Source organism: Hydra vulgaris, chromosome 15 (genome assembly GCF_038396675.1).
Source record: "Hydra vulgaris chromosome 15, alternate assembly HydraT2T_AEP".
NCBI classification, from domain to species: domain Eukaryota; kingdom Metazoa; phylum Cnidaria; class Hydrozoa; order Anthoathecata; family Hydridae; genus Hydra; species Hydra vulgaris.
The window spans coordinates 54,163,942-54,189,193 of NC_088934.1; the positions used below are offsets into that span (position 1 = coordinate 54,163,942).

Here is a 25,252-nt window from a genome sequence, read left to right on the forward strand (position 1 = left end):
CTTGTCTGATATCATGACTATTTCCATCATGGACCCGTTTCTTATTAGTTAAAATACCTCTAGTTCTTCATCAGGACCGACATCCTCAATAGCCGATAGAATGTCATCTTCTCCTATCTTTGCCTTTAGGTTACTCAATAGAGTGTTTTTTAAGAAGGTATATTCGTTTGATTTAGATACTGTTGCTTGCACATAGCTTTTTATTTGGACATTATTGTCCGGTATGTTTTGGATTGATGAACTTTATAAGTCATAATTAATAATACAGTAAGTGTATATTTATCCTCTCGGTTGCTCTAAAGGCCAGTAGACCTTTATCTTATAAACACTTTATGCTCACTAACTCTCATACACACTAAAACCTCTAAAGTTAAAGCTAAAGTTGCCTTACAGGCAACCAGTTGTAGGAGTAAGGAAAACCCTCAGATCACTCAACGAGACGCGAAGATCCTACTAAAAGTGTTCACAAGCTGAAAGGCAATATCTTCTAGCAATTGAGTTCAGTCTTTTTTTAGTTAAGTCAGATATTTTTCCCAAAAACGGCAGTTTAAAATAAGACAAAGATTCTTTGGTCTTTGGTTGTAGTGGAGTATTTAAATAAATCTTGTTTAAATAGGAGTTATATGATTTTGAAATGAGCCAAGGGGTACATGTTTCTTTGAAATACTTTAAAGAGGTCATTTATGTTAGAGTAAAACCTATCTTTCACTCTGACATAAACAAGAGGGGGTTGGTGCAGTGAGGGCTCTCTGCGATTGCCGCAGCAGGGGTGCGCTAGTGCTGCGCCTGGATGGGGGTGGGGTAATGATCCTCTTTTAGAGGAGAAGAAAACCAAAGAGTTTTTTTATTCCCTCAATTTTAATGAGTTGAGTGATATATAATCGGTAATTTGTTATAGGTATGATGACTAGGGGGACAGTTTAATGACGACTCTAAAATGTTTGCTTTTTTGACGTTTAAATTGTTTCAAGAAATAAATTTCTTTTCTGAATAAAAATCATCAAAAATTACATAAATAAATCATACCACCCCTATTATAGAAATAATTGAACCTAGTGAACTAAGAGCATTTCAAGTAAATAAACTGTCTGGAAAATCTGCATACCTTCTAGACATTCCTGCTAATCCTAAGAAACGTTATGGAAAAAAAGGTAAATTTACTCATATAAAAGTAATTCAAAAGTGAATTTTACTAAAGGTTTTATTAATAGAAAATCCATACATTTTTCCAAATTAAAAATAAAATCCTCTAAACATAGCAAAAACTGTACCTAATGAAAAAACGTAGTGAATGTGAGCTACTACATAATATGTATCATGTAAATGTCTAATGAACCATTAGCTAAAATTACACCAGTTAAACCACCTTAACTAAATAAAAATATAAAATCGGTAGGTCATAACATTGATGTGAATAAATTAATTTTTTCTCCATACATTGTTGCTAATCAGCTAAAAATTTTAATTCCTGTAGGAACAGCAATAATTGATGATTGTTAATTAATTTTTTTATTAAAAACAAGTCGTTTCAAATGTAGAAGGTACTACTAAAATTACCCTTAACTTGGGACATATAAAAACGGCAGATGTTGCGCCTTATTGCATTTTATTTTCAGTACAATCAAAAAAAGAAAACGATCATTTAAGCAAAACGTGTTAAAATACCCTAAAGTTATTTTAGTACAACAAATATAACCAAACCGTTAGTTGTAGACACGACCAGCAAATTACAATTTCATCAACGACAAATCTTCAACTTTAGAACTATTTGTAAACGTAACAAAATAAAAAGAAATAACGAATAGAAAAAGTAAATTTACATGTATTAAAAATTTTTTACATGTATTTATTTACATGTTTTAAAAGAAGAAAAACATTAACTAAACTCAAAGTCAACGTAATGCATAAAAAGAGAGGAAGAATTTTTGTGCTCCCGTTAAAAGGAGCATGTAGAAGACATTTAAGAAAACGAATGCGCGGTCAATTTTTCCCATTGTTAGCAGCTCTTGTTGCTCCCACTTTATCATCTTCTTTTATACCACGTTAATTAAATAAAAACGAATGCGTGGAAATTTCTTACCAGGAGGTAAAATATAGGATAGGACGCGATAGGAGCAATCGCGTCCCAATTTTTACCAAGTCTTTTACCAAGTCTTTTACCCACAATAGGAAAAGCTGTTTTGGGTGGTGCTATTTCGGAAGGAATTTCTTAGGGAATCAATTGAGTTGGAAAATGATTGTATTATTTTATTAAAAAATGTATTATTACAAAATTTTATTAGCATGTTTTTTCTTCTCGATCTTTTTTATAACAATTAATAGTTTCAATAATTACTAAAAACGTAATATAAACATATAACAATTCCGGTACATATTATTTTAAACAATTCAGGCAACACATCTACTGCAATACCATAAAAACCATATCCAAATCCTAAAAAAGGTATGGCCACACACTTTAATATCAAGATAAAAAAATCTATAACGTTCTCTAAACCTTTATATACACGAGTTTCTTTTAAAACCATGTTTACAAATTTCTTATATAAATTTTTTCAAAGATACAAAAACCCAAAATTGTTCCAAGTATAATAAACCCAGCTAATAATGCTCCAAAAAATATCCTCCAAGTACAATTATAATAATAATCGATTTAAGCGCTAAAAACGTCGCAACTCTTTTTTATCGAATTCTTCCAATATTTTTATTGCGTTAATAAACTACTTCGAAATTGCGAATACGATTTCTATGTGAATCGTGAGTACCACCGTAATCTAATGGCTTGTCTGGTTTATACGGTTTTACCACTGCCACATTTTTTTTTGTTTCAAATTGTTGTAACGGTTTATTTTTTGTTTCCATTCAAATAATACTCAATTTTTTTTCGATTTTTTATATCTTCGTTTACGCATCATTGAACATGCTGAATCAGCAAAAAAAATTATTTTGTAAGTTTATAAGAATTTTAAATTATTTTATTTCAAATTTCTTTCGCGCCGATTTTCTAAATTTTTTTTTCACGAGTTTTAGGCAAACTGCACTGGAACGATAAATTGCAAGAACACCTATTATCAAATAATCATAACAGCTACTGTAAAATAGGCTCTAGCATCAACATCCATTCCTACAGTAAACATCTGATGAGCTCAAACAATAAAACCTAAAAAGCTATAGCTAATTAAGCATATATAAGTATCCTAAGTATCCTAAGCATACCTAAGTATCCAAAAACTTAAGAGCTAAAAATAGGAATAATTTGTGAAATGATTCCAAAAAATCAAAATAAACGTTAGACAGGATCTCCTCCAGCTGGATCAAAAAAGTAGTATTAAAATATCTATCAGTTAATAGCATAGTTGTTCCTCCTGCTAATACAGGTAAGGAAAGGATTAATAAAAAATGCTGTTATTAACACAAATCATGCAAATAAAGGAAGTCAAAATATTAGACTTGGTGTTCCCATATAAAAAATAGTTGTAACAAAGTTAATTGCTCCTGTAATTGAAGAAAACGCAGCAAAATGAAGACAAAAAATGTATACAGATCCTCTTGAATGAGCTGAAGGCCCAGATTAGGCGGTATAAACAGTTCAACCTGTTCCTGCTACTTGTTCTACTAAAGATGAAATAAAAAGTAAAATTAATGCAGGAGGAAGTAATCAAAAACTTAAATTATTTAGTCTAGGAAAAGCCATATCTGGTGCCCCTGTGTATATAGATACAAATCAATTTCAATAACCTCCTATTAAAACTAACATAACTAAAAAAAATATCATTACAAAAGCAAGAGCTGTTACTATGACATTATATAAATGATCATCTCCTATTACTCTTCATGGTGCTGAAAGTTCTATTCTGATTAACATACTTAAAGTAATTCCCATCATTCCAAAAAATTCTCCAAAAATTATTTATAAAGTTGCTATATCTTTGTGATTAATTGAAAACATTCAACGTGTGATTAAATTACGCACTTATGTTTTGAAAAAATAAATAATTCTCTAATTTTCCTATTATTCGGATAATAAATAAAAAGTAAAATAAACTAGAAATTATTCTGATTAATATATAGGGGTTTTCTATAGGGTAGAACCTAGTCAAGTTAATAAAATAAAATTTGCTATAAACACTCAATGTACTAGTTTTCCTATAGGTCTAAAAGCTAATGAAAAAAATTTATTGGTATTTATTTGTAAAAATGGAATAATGAATAGAATTACTACACTTAAAATTAAAGCTAAAACTCCTCCTAATTTATTAGGATTTATTACAAAGAAATCTAAAAAATCTACCTAAAGTAGTATTATTTACACTAAATCCACCTTAAATTCATTGAACAATATCATCTCCTATATAAGGAATTGCAGATAAGAAATTTATAATAACAGTAGCCCCCCAAGATGACGTTTGTCCTCAAGGTAATACATAACCTATAAAAGCAGTAACCATCATTGCTATAAATATAATGATACCTGAAAATCAAATTTTTTTTTTTTTTGATAACCCCTTTTAGTATAGACTTTGCCTATATGAATATAAACAAAAATGAAGAACAAAGAAGCTCCATTAGCATGAATTGATTTTAATAAAAATTCATAGTTTACATCCCTGCATATACGGCTTATTGATTTAAAAGCTAAAACTATATCTCCACAATAATGCATAGCTAAGAAAATTCCAGTAACTAATTGAATTGCAAAACACAATCCTAATAAAGATCCAAGATTTCATAAATAATTTATATTTGATGTTGAGGGAAGATCAATTTAAGTAGAATTATTATGTTCTATAAGATAATTATTTTTTTAATTCTCAACATACAGAAATGTTAATATAAGAACTAAGTGTTATCGAATCTATTATTATATTAGGGTTAATAAATTAAGTTTATAAAAACTCCTAATAAAATCATAAATAAAGAAAATTTAAAAACTGAAACTATTAAAAACAATTTATCAATGAATTTTAATTTTAAAGAAAATGAAATATTAGCTAAAATTAAAATGTACATAGTTACACTTAAAATAGACAAAGTAATTGTTAAACCTCTAAAATATTTTATGATTCTAGAATGGAATCTAAAATGTACAATTGAAGTTATAACAAATAAGCCTGAAATAGATAAACCCTGATCAATCATCATTAATATTGATTCAATTAGTTCTTCGACAGAATGTGAAAAAAAACCTAAAGTTATTAAACCCATATGAGATGAAAAATAAGCAACTCAATGTTTTCAATGAGATACTGAAGAATAAGCAACTCAATGTTTTATATCTGCTTGACAACATATAGTTAAAGCACCATAAACTCAATATAATAATTAATAGATAATAAAACTGAGAAAAGCTCATGAAAAGATTGGATAACAAAATCTAATTAAACTATAACCACCTAATTTTAAAAGAATTCCTGCAGATAAAAATGAACCTGCTATTGGTGCTTTTACGTGAGCTTGTGGAAGTCAAATATGAAATGGTATCATTGGTATTTTTACAGCCTGAACTATAAAAAATCCTTTAAATAATCAAAATTGAATATTATATGGAATTTTTATAATTAATAAGTTTTCATAATTATTAGTCCCAGTTACTGAATATATTATTAAAATACTTATTAACATTAATAAAGATCCTATTAGGGTTTAATAAATACAGGTATTAATATACTTTCAAATAAAAAATATAAAATCATAAAATAACTAAAATAGAAAATACCCCAATTAATAAATATACTTTCAAATAAAAAATATAAAATCATAAAATAACTAAAATAGAAAATACCCCAATTAATAAATATACTTTCAAATAAAAAATATAAAATCATAAAATAACTAAAATAGAAAATACCCCAATTAATAAATATACTTTCAAATAAAAAATATAAAATCATAAAATAACTAAAATAGAAAATACCCCAATTAATAAATATACTTTCAAATAAAAAATATAAAATCATAAAATAACTAAAATAGAAAATACCCCAATTAATAAATATACTTTCAAATAAAAAATATAAAATCATAAAATAACTAAAATAGAAAATACCCCAATTAATAAATATACTTTCAAATAAAAAATATAAAATCATAAAATAACTAAAATAGAAAATACCCCAATTAATAAATATACTTTCAAATAAAAAATATAAAATCATAAAATAATTAAAATAGAAAATACCCCAATTAATAAATATACTTTCAAATAAAAAATATAAAATCATAAAATAACTTAAATAGAAAATACCCCAATTAATAAATATACTTTCAAATAAAAAATATAAAATCATAAAATAACTAAAATAGAAAATACCCCAATTAATAAATATACTTTCAAATAAAAAATATAAAATCATAAAATAACTAAAATAGAAAATACCCCAATTAATAAATATACTTTCAAATAAAAAATATAAAATCATAAAATAACTAAAATAGAAAATACCCCAATTAATAAATATACTTTCAAATAAAAAATATAAAATCATAAAATAACTAAAATAGAAAATACCCCAATTAATAAATATACTTTCAAATAAAAAATATAAAATCATAAAATAACTAAAATAGAAAATACCCCAATTAATAAATATACTTTCAAATAAAAAATATAAAATCATAAAATAACTAAAATAGAAAATACCCCAATTAATAAATATACTTTCAAATAAAAAATATAAAATCATAAAATAACTAAAATAGAAAATACCCCAATTAATAAATATACTTTCAAATAAAAAATATAAAATCATAAAATAACTAAAATAGAAAATACCCCAATTAATAAATATACTTTCAAATAAAAAATATAAAATCATAAAATAATTAAAATAGAAAATACCCCAATTAATAAATATACTTTCAAATAAAAAATATAAAATCATAAAATAACTTAAATAGAAAATACCCCATTTAATAAATATACTTTCAAATAAAAAATATAAAATCATAAAATAACTAAAATAGAAAATACCCCAATTAATAAAAATAACTAATATAAATAATAATATATTAATTTCTTTTTTAAAATACTTTAATAATTTTAAACTTATTAATATACATATAAGTATTAATAAAATGCTTAAGCCTATAAAAAATATAGATAAACTATCAATAGAAAGAATAAAGTTTTTTTTTTTTTTTTATAATTCACCTCCCCAAGGCCGAGATAAGGTAAGACACTACCGATAAGGAGGCTACTTGTAGTTATAACCCCCTCTCAACTCTATAAATCCGAAACACGAACCTTGACGAACAAGGCCGCTGCGCGGAAAAACAAGTTGAGCGTGGTACTACCAGGGACGTGGTGGGAATCAAACTCGGAACCTCTCGCTTATGAAGCGAGCGCTCTACCACTACACCACTACCGCATTAAGTTATTTCAATTAACAAGAATTGAATTGAATAATAATCAATTAAAATTTAAGTTAAATTGGATATTTGAAATACTGTGATTTAAAATGAAAAGTAATACAAAATAAAATGATAATACTAGAGATCAGAACAAAGAAATATTAAAAATATTTGTATTATTTCTTTTAGTTATTAAAATATTAATTATGCTTAAAAATAGAATTAATAAAAGAAAGATTATATACATCATTTATTGGATAAACCTTAAAAAGCTCATAGTAAATGTTATGTTAATTTGATATATTTATGTATACAAATATGTTTTGTATTAAACTATATATATACTTTATGTATTTTGTTATTTTGTTATAGATTAGTATTATTATAGCTCTTTTGAGCCAACATAATTAATTTGGTTATTCTTTACAATCAAAAGAGCTAATATTATTATGAAGTAAAAAAAAGATGGAGCAATTCCTGAAAGCTGATGGACTTAGTATAGATCCGAACTCAACGGATGCAGAAAAAACATACAACTATTGGTTAAGAACATTTTACAATTTTGTTAATACAGTTGATGATAACTCAATTAAGCTTAACCTTCTAATCAACCATATTGAATCTAATGTCTCAGAATTCATATCAAAGTGTGATGATTTTGAACAAGCAACAACTATTCACATTTTGTCACACAGAAGCAAAAACCGAGTGAATCAATGGATCAATTCCTAAATGAACTTAAAAATTTGTCTAAAAACTGTAGGTTCACTACTGTAAGTGCTGAGCACTTACAGCAGTGAACCTCAATAATTTAAATCAAAACATAAATATAAAAGCCATTTATAAACGTTGCGTTTATTAATGGCTTACTTTCCAACGTAATACGCCAACGCATACTAGTAAACAAGACCTTAGACCTTTCATCAGCCTTTGACCAAGCTAGATCTGTAGACGTGGCCCAACAAAATTCAAACTTATACTCACAATCGACTATACCTATCTCTGCCTCAATTCAGGAAATCAAATCAACTTTGCAAAAACAATCCATGACTGATAATCACTTAGCTGCTATAGTAAAATCAAAACAATTGTGCTGGTTTTGTGGAAATATAAGACATCCACGTACTAAATGTCCTGCTCGTGAAGCTATATGTCACAAATGTATAAATATTGGTCATTTTGAAAAACTTTGCAGATCATCAATATTTCTGCTACTATTCCTAAAATTGATGATGATTACTTTTGTGCCACCATATCAACTTCAGCAAACTGTCTCTTCAGAGTCTGTCATAGCATCATTATTAATGATAAGTATAAAGCAGAAGCTTTAATTGATAGTGGGAGTACAAACAAAAGTTTCATTAACAATAAACTAGTGGCTCTACTCAATTTAAATTTTATTTATGAACAGAGTGTAATCGAATGGCATCAGCTTCTATATCAGCAAAATCAGATGGATATTGTTATGTTTCAATAACTCTTCAAAACAAAATCTATAACAAAGTCAAGTTACATGTGCTAGATAACTTATGTATAGATATTATTCTTGGGACAGATTTTCAAGAGTTGCAATAGAGTGTTACCATTAAGTATGGTGGGAAAAGACCACCAACAACATTCGCAGCTTTAAAAATAATGAAAACTGAACCTCCTGAATTGTTTCCATATCTCACGAAAGACTGTCAACCGATTACCACTAGAACTAGAAATTATTCTCAAATCTATAAAGAATTTATTAAATCTGAAATCAACAGCCTTGTCCAAGCAGAAATAACAGAGCCTAGTTATTCACCTTGGCGCGCCCAGTTATTAGCAGTAAATGAAAAGACTAAATGTCGTATGGTAGTTGATTATTCTGAAACTATTAATAAGTATACCCAATTGGACGCATATCCTCTACCTAAGATTAAAACGGTTGTAAGCAAAATTTCTAAATACAAAATTTATAGTAGTATGCTGACCTTCGCTCAGCATACTACCAAATACCTTTATTAAAAAAAGATCAACCATATACTGCTTTTGAAGCTGACAATAAGTTGTTGCAATATATTAGAATGCTTTTTAGAGTTACCAATGGATCTGCATGTTTTCAACGCAAAATAGATAACTTTGTTAAAACATATAAACTGACTGTTTTTATTTTATTAATAACATTACGATATGTGGTAATAGTCAGAAAGAACATGATGAAAATATACTTATGTTCAGATTAGCTGCCATTGATGCTGGAATTACATTTAATGAAGAGAAGTGTGTATTTTCAACTGAAACTTTAGATTTTTTAGGTTACCGTATATCTTATGGGTTCTTAAAACCACATTCTCAGAGACTTCTCTCATTGAATTACCCCCACCCAAATTACCAAGTCTTTACAGCGTATTATTAGAATGTTCTCATACTAGCAGCAAATATCAGCTTTTGAAACATTAAAAAATGAGCTTGTTCAATCTTTCATGCAAACCATTGATGAGAATATACCTTTTACTGTAGAGACTGATGCTTCTGATTTTGCCATATCCACCACACTTAACCAGGATGGAAGACCTGTTGCCTTCCATTCACAAACCCTTCAAGGGAGTGAATTATACTATTCATCAGTGGAGAAAGAAGCTCAAATAATAGTCTAAGCCATAAATCATTGGCGTCATTTTCTTTTGGGTCAACATTTTATTTTCATCACTGACCAAGATTTGTGGCATTTATGTATGATTATAAATCAAGCAGTAAAATAAAGAATGATAAAATAATGCATTAAAGAATTGCCTGGTCTCCATATTCTTATGACCCATTATTGTCCTGGCCAATGTAATAGTGGTCCAGATACATTTACTTGTGTTAGATGTGCAGCAATAAGTTCAGAACCATTATATGAACTGCATGCTTTACTTTGCCATCCTGGTGTTACTCGCCTCCATCATTTTATTCGATCAAGAAACCTCCCTTATTCAGTAGAAGATGTAAAACAAATATGTAGAGATTGTAGAATATGTAAAGAAATAAAACCCCAGTACTATCTCCCAAATGACGTGCACCTAATTAAAGCAACTCAGCCATTCAAACGTATATCTATTGACTTCAAAGGTCCATTACCTTTTTCTACCCCTGAACATTATATGCTTACAATCGTAGACGAATACTCATGTTTTTCTTTTGCTTATCCTATAAAGATATGACAACTCAGACAATAATAAACTGTTTAGCTGATCTTTTTTCTATGTTTGGTATGCCTAGCTATGTTCATTCTGATGGTGGATCCTCATTAATATCTTCTAAATTAAAGCAGTGGTTCTAATCAAAAAGGATTGCAACTAGCAGAACAACCCCTTACAACCCAACTGGAAATGGGCAAGTTGAAAGATACAATGGAATTATTTGGAAATCGGTATTACTCACTTTTAAATCTCGAAATCTGCCTTTATCATCATGGAAAATTCAATTTTCAACGAAGATCATCATCTGGGTTGTCATTTCAATTTTCAACGAAGATCATCATCTGGGTCCTCAATTCCTTCATAGCTTGTCAACCCAGGACCTGTACTTAAAAAAAGAAATACGATGCAAAGTAAATATGAAGATTCAGTAAATGATGTTCAGCTTATCGAAGCAAATCCTCATTGTGTGAGATTTCCTAGTGGTTATGAGACTACAGTGTCTACTAAACAACTGGCTCCCATTGGAACAACTTCTATAATACAAACATCAAACAATTTAGAGGTAACAGCCATCGATAACTATCCCCCAACCCCTAATGGCAGCAATTAAACTCCATTAATCACCAAAAAGGAACTACAGAACAAAATGAATTCTATAGAACAAATCAACATTCTTCTTCATAGATCTTCATAAATTTTTAAAGCACCAGAAAAACTTAACTTACAAATACACCAGAACACTTTTAAGTGGAGGGTGAATGTTATGTTAATGTGATATATTTATGTATACATATACGTTTTGTATTATACTAAACATATACTTTATGTATTTTGTTATTTTGTTATAGGCTAGTATTATTATAGCTCTTTTGAGCTAACATAATTAATTTGGTTATTCTTTAAAGTAAAGAACTTGTAACAATAATAAATGATAGACTTAGAGGCACATAAGATTTTCACAAAAAACCCATTAATTGATATCTTAATCTAGGAAAAGAACTCCTTACTCAGATAAATAAAAGTACAAATACAAACATTTAAATAAAAATAACAAAATTATTAACAAAAAAATAATTATTTCAATTTCCTAAAAATAAAATTACAAAAAAAGTACTAGTAAATATTATGTGAAAATTCTCTGCTAAAATAAAAAATAAGGCAAAAGACACTGAAGAATATTTTACATTATAACCAAAAACTAATTCTGACTCACCTTCGGCAAAATCAAAAGGGGCTCTATTAGTTTCTGCTAATGAACATATAAAAAAACATTATAGTTGTTGATCACAAAGGAAAAATACAAGAAACACTTCGACTTTGTGAACTTATTAGAGAATAGATATTCAAAGTTCAAGCACATAAAATGCAAGGAAAAACAACTAGACTGGTACAAACTTCTCAACTCATTATTTGAGCTGCAGATCTCAATAAACCTTAGAAAGCATATTTAGAATTACTTAACCACTCAGATAAAAGAAATATATGTTTATCAAAGTAATAGCAAAACATAAACATAATTCCTAGATTAAAATCAAAAATTAAATTATTTACTTCTAATGGAATTATTATTCAAATAAGTAATGATAAAGTTAAAGCTAAAATAGGGGAAAACAAATACTGAAAAATATTAACATGATTAGGGATAGCTCTAATGAAAATAACTTCACACCATCAGCCAAGGGTTGTAATAATCCATATATTGCTACCACATTATGACCTTTTCTATTTTGGCTATAACCAAATTGTTCTTTCTGCTAAAGTTAAGTAAGCTACAGAAATTTAAACTGGAATAACAATTGTTAAAAACTTTATAATTTCTAATATAATTAAATATATACTTTGTATTATCCTTTTCATAAATTGAATAGTTTTGAAGAAAAAGATCCTTTTATTTTATAAAAAGTTATTATTATTGATAATCCAATAGCTGATTCAATGGCAGCAATAGTTGTTATATATATTGCTATTATTTGTCCTTCTAAAGAAAAATTATTTAATGAAGTCAATATAAAATTTATTGAAATAGAAAAAATAAAATTAAAAAAAAATAAAAAATTTCTATACTAACTAATGTTAATATTAGAGCCGGATTCAGCTTTTTTTGGTCTTTGAGATAGACAGCTAACTTACAGACATCGAGCAAACGCCAAACATTTATATGTTTATACTTATGTCAAATAAGGATGCTTTACAAAAAATTGCGATGATTGGAGGCTGGGAACAAAAAAGCCCCAAATTTTGTTTCCCCCTACCCCAAACGTGAGAGCAACAAGTTGATGAAATATTTTTTGTACTGCTCTCAACTTGACTTATATTCATTGATAAATTATCGGTTTCATAGTATTATCTTTCAGCGTTCAAAAATAATAACCATATAGAATTTATAACCCCCTCAAATTGAGGAGGGTTTAAACTTTATATGGTCATAATTTTTGAAAGCTAAATTATTTTACTATGAAATTTAAAATTTATTGATGAATATTAGTCTAGTTAAAAACAGTACAAAAAATATTTCATCAACTTGTTGCTCTCACGTTTGGGGCGCGGGGTCTTAAATATTGGGACTTTTTTGTTCCCAGCCTACAATCATCGCAAATTTTTGCAAAGCATCCTTACTTGACATAATTATAAACATATTAATGTTTGGAGTTTGCTCCGTGTCTGGAAGTTAGCTATCTCAATGACCTAAAAAATCTGAATCCGGCTCTGGTTAATATTGTTTTATTAATTTAATAACCTTTTATTAATAACTATTCGTATAATACTAAAACAAAACATAACTATTACCAATAAATTAAAATCAAATAACATTATTCTCATTCTAATCCACCTCTTAATCATTCATAAATTAATCCTACAACTAATATAAATAAATAATATATTGTGAATAGTAATCTATTAAAATTGAGTTTACTGATCATGGAAATAAATAAATTATTTCTAAATCAAATACTAAAAACAGAATAGCAATTTTAATGTTTTATGGTTCTATGGTCATTTAAATAAAACTTTGAAACAACCACTGGTCATTTAAATAAAACTTTGAAACAACAACTGTTATCTGGTAGAAAACAAAGTGGTCCAAATTATTCATAAATCAATGATAATAAAAGCGTAAGTCACACGATTAACTTATATCCTTAAGAAAAATACGTCGGATAAAAAAATATAAATAATTTTTTCTTTTTAATGACAAAAGTTTCTCTTGAATTATTTCAACCTTTGTTTCAATTCATAAGGTGTACCTTCTGTATCCAAAGTAAAAAATCGACTCAATAATATTCTGATTTTAATACTGCTAACAATATATTGCAAAAACAGAATGTTTCGGATGTATTGCTCCAGCTCATCAGAGCTTAAATGTTTTATTAGAGGAAAAGAGCTACTGTCTTCCAACTCATCGCGCTTTTAATTGTTAAGTAATTTTCTTGGATTTCCCAAAAAAATAAAATGCTTAAACGTTTGAAATTACTATGTATACTATTCCAGGCTGTTTTATTTTTTAAACACTAATGCGTTTTCAACTCAAAAATTATGTTTTTATTGCTATGATGAAACTGTTGGAAACGGATGGTCTGATGTTGTATGGTCCATTCTGCATGGTTTTAAATTATCAATTATCTTAAATGTAAAAATTAATTTAATAAATTGATTTGCAATTTATGTGCTAGGCAAAATATAAAATGAAAAGTTTTAGATTGATTTAATTATCCAGTTCATAAAATTGAAAAACTTGACAGCACTACTGTTACATTACCATTTAGAACTCTGTCACACTCTGTATGGGTATTACACCTCTATAGAATGTGACAGAAACATGGTCATTGCAAATCAAAGGTTTCTTGCAGGAACACTAGGCTATCTCACAAAAAACCATACAGTTCAATATTATATATATTCATGATACAAGAAAAATTTTTGAAACTTGCAGAATTACAAAGCTAAACTTCTTGGTTGTTTGTTCATGACATGTTCACTTAAAAAAATTAAGGTAATAAATGCTAGTAAAACTTAATAATATGAAAAACTGGAAATATTTAATTTTATGTGTGTTACACCCCATATATTAAGACCAAAGATCGAAGTGCCTTATAAACTAAAACAAGCACACATAGCTATTGCCTTTTGTTAGTTAAAAATTTAAAGACTTATTGAAGCTAAACATTTGCTAAGTGGACAAAATAAGACATTATTTGGTAATATTTTATCTTTTGTTCAAAAAATTTTTTTTATTTTTCTTTGAAATTAAGAAAACGCATTATTATTAACGGTTTGTTCTGTGGTAGATTATTCCAGTGGTCTGAATTGTTCCAGTTCTTGCGTAAAACTCAAAACGAGGATGCGTTTTTAAATTATAGCCGCTAGATTTGTTCCAAAAATAGTTGTTTTGATTTTTACGCATTAGGACAGAATATTTCAGGCGGATGGAGTTATCTACGATTATAGTAGATTATTCCATCCGTCTGTGTACATATATATATATATATATATATATATATATATATATATATATATATATATATATATATATATATATATATATATATATGCATATATATATATATATATATATATATATATATATGCATATATATATATATATATGCATATATATATATATATATATACTATATATATATATATATATATAATATATATATATATATATATATATATATATATATATATATATATATATATATATATATATATATAAATATATACATATATATATATATATATATATATATATATATATATATATATATATATATACATATATATATATATATATATATATATATATATACATATATATATATATATATATATATATTATTACTTGATAGAGTGCCTGCCCCCACCAAAAACGATCAACCAAAGTTAATGTAGCAAACCCCCCTCCTTACGAGTCAGGCTATAAGATAGTCGATGTAGCAGCACTCCATTGCGAGTCAGGCTATTTGTCAGTCGATGTAGCAGCACTCCGAATCAGGCTATAAATTAGTTAATGTAGCAACACTCCGCGCATGATTTACAGTAAAAAAAATAAAAATAAAAACATTGGATATACAACCACAACGTACTAAGTGTGTGATAGGATAATAAAGCCGTCCCCCTCCCCTCCCACCCCCCCCTCCTCGTTCTTTTCTTAAAATAAAATTCAAATAAAAAATTATATGAAAGTTTTTTTTAACTTTATACAAAATAGCATTGCAACCTTATCTCTTATCCAACCTCATCTATTTAAAATAGATAGTTCCATGATGTCTGTGTTCCATCACTTTAGATCAGGTTTGTATAAACCATATGAAAACCAATTGTGAACTGTGGTATTTTATAAAAATAAAAACATTGGATATACAATATACCAAAGTCTAAAGATCAAAAAATAAAAAGAATAACAACACATATTAAACAACAAAAATATAAATAAAGCGTTTCTAAAATTAATATACTTTTCATTTAATTGATAGATCAATCGTAAGGATATTTTACATTTATAGAAATAGTTTTATGGTAGATCAGTTTTTTAACCATGAGCGAGACTAGGTTTCTTCAAACCGAGACGAGACCGAGACGAGAAGTTAGTACTTCTCGTGAGACCGAGAACGAGACGAGACGAGAAATTTAACAATTTTTCAAAACAAATTTACTAAAATGCAAGTAAAAAAAAAAATATGTTAACATAGTTTTAACAAATAGACACAATTGACCTTTGTCAAATGGAAACAACTTTTTTAAATATTAATTCAGAATTTTTTTTGCCAAATTTTTCCAACAAGACAATGTTTTCTCTGATTAAGATGATTTGTTCTACTTTTTCTGGGTGTGAGTTGTGTCTGGATGATCGGACGACATTTCCACCTGAGCTAAAAACTCTCTCTGATTTAGTTGAACTTGCTGGAATAGCTAAAATTTGTCTAGCTAATGAAGAGAGCTCTGGCAATGTATTTGAATGCAATTTCCACCAATCAAGAATCGGAAAGTCTACTTTGGCATCAGGGAGATATTCATACTGGCACATTTCGCTCAAAATAGGATTCAGTTCAGATGTTGGCTCTTGTGTTTCAAGTCTGACATTTAACTTGCGCTTCAGTTTTGAATTAGGGGACAAATCTGCTGAAAGGACTTTGGCAAAAGGTTGGCACTCAACATTATCCTTAACCTGTGAGGCTAACCATTCTTTTGTTGTTTGAAATTTTTTGAAGAGCTTCAAGTGAAGTCCCTTTAAAGCAGGATTTAAGTAGTTTGCTGCAGCACTCAAGAAGTTTCCAGTGTGACAAAGAGGAAATCTTTTCTCAATGCAGCTTTTCAAGTTTTTCGCATGCAAGACACCGTAGCCATTTTTTCCATCCGTCTCAATAAATTGATCAATTTTGTCATGGATTAAATAAAGAGAATCGGCAACAGTGTTAATTGTTGGAATAGACTCAGCCGACTACGTTTCTGTAGCTTCTTTAAGTGGTGCCAAAATTTCTACTGCTCCCACGATTGATTTTCACTGTGATGCACTGATGGTCTTTGAAGAAAAAGTATCTTCATTTGCACATAAGCTGATAATTGCACTCTTTAGATGTAGGACAGAAGCCATGCAATCCAGTTCACTATTCTATCTTGTTTCAACAGATTGGCGTAACTGTTTAAAATTGATTCCTTGAGCGTCTGATTCTGATTCAAGCAACTCAGCTGCAACTGTTGACTGGTGAGTTAAAGAAGCCAAATCTTTGCATGTTTGCAACGCATCATCCATTCCAGCAGTCATTCCAAATGAGACTCGAACTGCACATTGCAAAATATGATTGTTGCACAAGTATTGGTCAAGGCGCTTTGACAATTTGACTGCAAGTTTCATGTTTCTTGCCTGGTTGTTCACGCAGTACATTGTCAAATCAGCAGGCAAATTTAGTTCTTCTAAGAAAGAATCCAGCTTTCCTTCAATTAAGATATCTGTGTGTCTGCTTGGCAACTGTTGGACATGGGGTGTCCAGTGATGTAGTCTCCAATTTTCGTCAATAGCATGAAAAGTCCAAGAGATGTAGCTGTCCTGAGCTCTAGAAGTCTAAAGGTCAGAAGTTAATGCAGCACTTTTTAGATTTGGCGTAATCTCCGTTATTATGCTCTTCAATCCAGCTTAAACCTCTCTTGACCAAATTGAATGCTTTCTTGAATATGTTGTTCTGTGATGAAGGCTCAGTTTAGGGTTTGCAATGTCAAACAATTTCTTGAAACCTCTTCCTTCGACTGCTGAAAAGGATGCCAGATCAGTGCAAAAGTAATCCAGCATTGCAGAGTCAAACTGTTTTTGAATGGAATTGTCTTTGTCATATTTGGACTTTGTTTCAAGCATTTTGAACATGGTTCGTTGTTTCTTCTTAGGAGGAGGAAGAAGAGAGTCGTCAGTTTTTTCAGAATACTCAACGTAATCTTGGCTGTGTTTTTTTTCGAGGTGACGATGAAGTCCGCTTGTGTTTCCATCTTTTGTTTTCAAAGACTTTTTGCACGCCTTGCATTCAGCACCGTCACTTGTTTTTTGAAAATATCTCCAGATTTTGTTTTTTCTTGGTGACATTTTTGATCGTTGAAATGAGGCAAGAATATTTCTTTTCAATATGAATAATACGTGTTAAGTTGAATTCCACTGGTAAACTAATGAAATTAAGTCGAAAGTGCACCATTTTACACAAAAAGTTTTTGTATTTAAAATCGAATTAAAAATATTTAAAATCTAATTAAAACTTTTCAATTAGATTTTTTAAAAAAATCTAATTAAAAATCTAATTAAAAATTTAATTTGTTTTAGTCAGAAACAAATTAAATTTTTAATTAGATTTATTAAAATCACGGAGTCAAAATATTAATTAATTAAAAAAACAAACTATTAAGCATTTTGTAAATTATAATAATTTTTTATTTGGAAAATAATATAATATTTAAGTCTCGTTCTACATCTCGCGAGAATTTTCTATTTCTCATTTCTCACGAGAAGTCCCATTTCTCACGAGAAACGAGAACGAAACGAGATCTCGCTCATTGATCATCGCACATTGAGACACTGTTTGCATTTTTAAAATGATCAAAATATTAACTTTTGTTTCTGCTAGTGATGGTAATAACTGCTTTAATCAAAACTTTGGTTTAGTCAGAAACATTTAAAAAAAGAAAACAGGCGAATCTTGTGATGGATAGTTTATATTTAGGGAATTCAAAAGCTTTTAAATCGTTTTTACAGATCCACTCTATTCCATTGATTTTTTTATATTTTATGCAAGCAAATTGACTGATGTTAACAAAGTTTACCCACCGTGAGATATAAATATTAAGTGTTTACATATAAATGCAAAAAATGGCTTTATTGTTATGCATCTACCTCATTTTTTAATCATTGATATTTTTTGACTTTGATTAAAAATTGTAAGCTTTTATTATTAACAATAATATCATAATATACTATATGTAATATATTATATATAAAATAGTTACTATATATAAAATAATATATGTAATTATATATTAATTTATATAATACATAAATTAATATGTATAATATATAACTATAATATATAAGTTATATATATATATATATATATATATATATATATATATATATATATATATATATATATATATATATATATATATATATATATATATATATATATATATATATATATATATATATAAAACTTATATATTATATTTAAGTTATTATTATTAATAATAACTTATACATACAATACTTATAGTATTTAACTTATGTTTACAATACTGATAAAATTTTTATTGATATGAACTTTTGCATTCAATTTTAATTATAAAACTTCAATTTAACTTGATAACTTTAATATAAATAGCGATAACTAAGAAAAGTTATTATAGAGATCATGACCATATGCTTATTTATTATAACTGAGTTATAGTAAGTTGAACACTGTTTTCGTTTTCCATAATTTAATTTTAAAATACTGGGATAAAAGTATTAAGTTCCAGGTCATAGGTCTAATATGATATGTATCTTATGCATATATCTTGTATTTTGCAGCATGTTTAAGAATAGTTCTGCTTTGTGCACTCTGAATGTTAACAATATTTGCATTCTGATATGAGTAAAAGTGACTTCAACAACCAGAATGTATTTTTGATAAAAATTAGTAATGAAAGGTTAGTAAATATAATTATAATAATAGTGGTAAAAATTTGTTTATTAAAATTAGTGAAAGACTTATGTATGATAAAATTGCATGAACTTTGGGGGACAAATGTAATGGAGTAAATATTATCTTTGTTAATTACCACAAGAGAGTAATGTAAGAAAATATTATTTTTATTTAAAGAATATTCCGCAAAAATCAATACTTTCTTAAGTATTAAATATTATAAAAAAATACGTATTAAAAAAAACATGTAATATATAATAAAAAATTAAGTATTCAAGTATAAAAAAACACATGTATTATGATAAAAGTATATACATCACATTACCTTTGTTGTCTATAAGTTAGGGGTTGCAGCTGATATTTCAGCTTCAGCTTTAAACTCATTAACTTCAAATTAAAGCTGAAGCTGATCAAGTCAGTTCAATCAACTTGATAGCTGATAGTAAAAGAGAATTATACTCCATAAATATTTTATATTAAAAAACATGTAGGAAATCATTCAATGAAAATCTAAAATAGTGACAAAATTTAAACATACATGTAAAAAATTTAAAATAAAATTTGCAAAAAGTTTTTGCTATTTATAAATGTTGCTGTCAGAGCCTAGGCCTAGGACTCGCATTTTTGGGCGACCCAATTTGGATTTTTAGAGATTTGTTTAAAAAGTGTTGCCCAAAAACCTAATTCTATTTTTGATTATCTACATAATTTTTTGGTAGAGTTCAAAACTCTTCCAAAAGATGGTTTTATCTGTTAAAATATCGAGTATGAAATCAATCTTGCTGTTATCATATGTGATGCACCATTTAGAGCATTTGTTAAGTATATTAGGGGTACAATGGTTATAACTGATGTAAACGTTGTGTTCAGAAAGGAGAGTGGTGTGGCAAGATAATACTCCCACTTATTTCATCAATTTTAAGCACTGATTCAGATTTTTGTCATCAAAAGCATTCTGAAAATCTTAGTGGTGTGTTAAATGGAATTAAATTTTGACACGGTGACAAAGTTTCCTTTAGACTTTATGCATCTAGTATGCTTAGGAGTATGCGAAGACTCATCAACTTATGGTTAAATGGACCAAAATTGTCAATTGCCTCAGATTACAGTCAATACTTTATCTGGCGGATCGTTCCAAATATGTCATTACATTCCAAGAAAATTTTCTAGAAAACCTAGGTCTTAATTAGATATTAAAATATCAAAAGCAACTGAACTTAGACTTTTTTTAGTATACACTGGGCCAGTTGTTTAAAGGGGACAATTTAGCCAAAACTTATTCAAACTTTTTAGTACTTTTAGTTGCAGTTCTAATTTTATAATGTTTGTTGAAAACTTTGTTGAAAAAGTATGTTGATTTTGCTTGTCAGTTACTAACTTATTTTCTGCAGTTATTTAGCGATCTTTACGGTAAGGATCAACTAGTTTACTATGTCCATTCTTTAATACATATAGGAAATGGTACAGTTAAATATATATATATATATATATATATATATATATATATATATATATATATATATATATATATATATATATATATATATATATATATATATATATATATAAACACAGTGGGTTGCATAAATATAGTCACTACTTTGTGTGAAATTTTTGTTTTTTTCACAATTATCTTTGAAACCAACTAATTAATACGATTAAAAGCGTATTAAATGTCTTCATTGATTCTCTATCGAATGGTATATAATTGGAATTCGTTAGGTTAACCAGTCTTGAGTAATTATTAATTTAATTAGAATATACCTGTATTTCTTATGTAGCAAAAGTATAGAGTCAACTAAAATTTAATGATTTAAGTTGATATATCTCAACAAAATGTTATCCGAGCAATCTAAAATTTGTTGTTTGATTTCTGTCCAACTATATAAACTATATAAACAAAAATAAAATAAATTTATCATTTTTATATCTTGAGTTATTTGCATTGGTAATTATTTGGTAAAGTAAAAAGACAAAAATGGCAGAAAAGCTGTTTCAGACAAGGTATGATGGCAAATTGTATGTCTGCTAAAAGATAAGACAACAAGCCAACAAGAAATAGTTCAAATGTGCAATGTTTTGCTTAAATGTGTACAAACAGCATTGAAAAGCCATAAGCTACATAATGATGTCAAAGATTTCCCAAGGCTTGGTCGGCCTTTAAAGCTAACTTCAAGAGACCAAAATTATCTCAATTGAAAGGTTAGACAAGACCCTAAAATATCTTACCGCGAACTTGCTGAAGAGTTCACAAATGTGGCTGGTAATGTTAGTATCAGTAGATGGACTGCACGAAGATGCCTAAATAAGCTAGGCTTAGATTGCTATGTCGCTGCTTAAAAACCACTTTTGCGTGTCTAAGATCACCTAAAAAGATAAAAGTGGTGTAGAGAAAGACTTTACTGGTCTGTAGAAGACTGGGCCAAAGTTATTTACAGCAACGAATCCAATTTTGAGGTGATAAATTGCAAGTCAAGAATAATCATCAAGAGGCTGGCTGGCGAAAAGTTCAAAGAGTGTTTTTGCGTACCAAGGATACAAGGCGGAGGAGGATCAGTTGGAATATGGGGATGCTTCTCCCATAAAGGAACAGGGTGCAACATTTATAACGGCTGAATTAACCAGTACAACTACAAAGAGATCCTTAAAAGTAAACTTTTGCCAACAGCCAGAGCTTTTTATGGAAGACGACAACAGATATATATATATATATTTATATATGTTGTCATCTATATATATATATATTTATATATATATATATATATATTTATATATGTTGTCATCTATATATATATATATATATATATATATATATATATATATATATATATATATATATATATATATATATATATATATATATATATATATATATGTATATATATATATATACAGGGTGTAAATTTTTTTCAGTGTTATGATGAAATTTGGAATTCGTTAAAATATTTCCTAATCTAACCACTCCCTCCTTCCCCACCCTCTTTCTACCCCAGCCGAGACTAAAATGTGTTTGTGGGTCTTTTTATTTTCTTCTTTCCTTTTCTACTCCTTATAAAAAATACTGTAACATTTATCTAAGATGAATATGAAATCAACACAAAATTAAATTGGCTTCACAATGACACGGTAAATTAAACTTTGATTAATAAGAATTTTATATTTTTATATTATTTTAATCATTATATATTATTCATTATTAAGAATTGTATATTTGATTTTATTTTAACCCTAATATATCATTGCCACTTTCATTTTATGAGTATTCTTATAAATATGTATTTCTTTTTCATTGGTGGGCATTCATGTGCATGCATTTCTTTCAGTACAAGCGAGTAGTAAAGTAAAAGATTATATTTTCTTTGTTAAATAAATTTCTAGTACCTGTTTGTTATAATCATAAAACATTTTTTGTATTTAACTTATATTTCAGCAGCGTTTTTAAAAAAAATAGAGATGAAAAAGAGATTTTAATCGATGAAGGTAAAAAGAGATTTTAATCAATGCCGATAAGTAAAAAAAGATTATAGTTAATGTGATCACCTAATTCAGTTGATACAAACTATCAAACAAAAAAAGAAAAACAATAACTTAAAGACTTACCCTAATACTCGCATTGATCAAAATTTTGTAAGTATCTGACGCAAACGGCTTCTCAATATTTTGAAAAAACTTATTTGACAAAGCACATGTACTAATTGAAATATACTTAATAAGCAGAGCCGACAACACCACCACTTTTTTCTAAAGGACTTTTCTTTTTCTTTTTTTTAATTTTATGAGCATTTGGGAATACCACATTTAATGGGACTCACAGGGCTAGTTTACACCCTGATATATATATATATATATATATATATATATATATATATATATATATATATATATATATATATATATATATATATATATATATATATATATATATATATATATATATATATATATATATATATATATATATATATATATATCATATTAAAAATAATTTGTTACCTATAAAATTTAAGACTAACAGTTAACTTTAATTTTTTTATAGGTCATTTTGAAACGAGATATTGTGTAAAGAGGTTTTCAAAGAAGTTGTTTAAACAACAATGGAAAAGCTTCCAATTTGCGAGACAACCGTGAAAGCATTCAATACACGATTAAAGAATCGTTTAAAAGTTCGCTTAATTTCGACTGTAATTTTAATTTTTTTTTTTTAAATAAACCAATCAAGTTATATATTATATTTGCTTGTTTTGTAAATTTTAAACATTTAAACGTAGTTTTTCAAGATTTGCAATCGGTAAACCTCGCGGGAAACCCGGCGGGCATACTCATATGGGCCCCAGAGGAAAACCACGGCCAAGATCTGGCGGGTTCCCAATGGGTTTCCCATATGGGTCCCAGTTGCAAACCCAAATGGGCCCCTTACGGTTTTAAAGTACGGGATTTGACTGGGACCTATACGGGATACCCAGCGGGCATACCCATATAGGCCCCATATGGAAACCGCGGCCATGATCCGGCGGGATACCGTTGGTCTTCCCATACGGGACCCAGTTGACGACCCGTATGGGCCTCGTACGGTACCCGTATGTCAATGTTGGCTGGGTAGGCCAATGCTCCTTGATATTTTACCCTCGATATATTTTATATGATCTCTCCATAATACATTTTCGTCAAGGAGCACTCCTAGAAATTTTAATGATACTTCTTTTTTTATTTTGCAATTGTTAATACAAAGATTTGGAAGTTTTAATTTAGTTTTGTCACGTTCATGATAGCGATGAAAAAAGTATATTATGTTTTAGTTAAATGTAGAGATAATTTATTTGCTGTAAACCATTCAGCAAGATGTAGCAGTTCTGTGTTTACAGTTTCAAATAACATTTTTATATCATTGTGAGCACAAAATAGATTAGTATCTGCAAACAAGATCGTGTTTAATACATTACAAGATTTGCTTAGATCATTGATATATACTAGAAATAAGAGCGGTCCTAATAAAGATTCTTGTGGTACTCCACAAAATTCATGTTGTTAATTTTTCCGTAATTATAAGGAATATATTACTGTCTATTTGACAGGTTGCTTTTAAACCATTTAAGGTTCGAGTGTTTAATACCGTAGTTTTTTAATTTGGTTGGAGAAACATAATAATTTACAATGTCAAAAGCCTTGCTGATAAAAACGCCTAAAGTATATTTGTCAATAAAAACGCCTAAAGTATATTTGTTTTCATCAAAAGATTTAAGAATATCATGAGCAAGATGAACAATTGCCTGATCAGTAGAGTGACCTTTTTTGAATCATAATTGTTTATTATAAAGAATGTTAACAATATCTTAGAAATAGTACAGTCATTTATACATAACATGTTCTACTATTTTTGAGATGTATGGTAGTATTGAAATAGGTCTAAATGCATCTCCAGATCTGCGATACAAGTTGCATCTCCATATTTTAGAACTGGTATCATCTTTGCAACTTTTAGTTTATCAGGAAAGGTTCCTTGTTCTAAAGAAGGACTGAAAATGTGCAGAAGCGGATGTTTTTTTTTTACAAAATATTGATTTAACTATTATATTGCTACTTACATTATCAACT

The 25,252-nt window shown here is 28.0% G+C and overlaps 1 protein-coding gene and 1 long non-coding RNA gene across 2 annotated transcripts; both read left to right on the forward strand.

Moving 5' to 3' along the window:
• Positions 1-10,130: 10,130 nt before the first annotated feature.
• LOC136092072 (uncharacterized) lies at positions 10,131-10,523 on the forward strand. The gene has a single exon (XM_065819791.1). It carries the CDS (start codon positions 10,131-10,133, stop codon positions 10,521-10,523), a length of 393 nt encoding a protein of 130 aa, XP_065675863.1.
• An 8,741-nt stretch (positions 10,524-19,264) lies between these two features.
• On the forward strand, positions 19,265-23,884 carry LOC136073758 (uncharacterized). The gene is made up of 2 exons (XR_010644032.1): positions 19,265-19,664; positions 23,697-23,884. It is a non-coding gene; the product is annotated as an uncharacterized LOC136073758 (long non-coding RNA).
• Positions 23,885-25,252: the final 1,368 nt, after the last annotated feature.

Bases quoted from the DNA above. Each gene is read 5' to 3' on its own strand.
- LOC136092072 (XM_065819791.1), top strand. From the start codon at position 10,131: ATGACCCATTATTGTCCTGGCCAATGTAATAGTGGTCCAGATACATTT.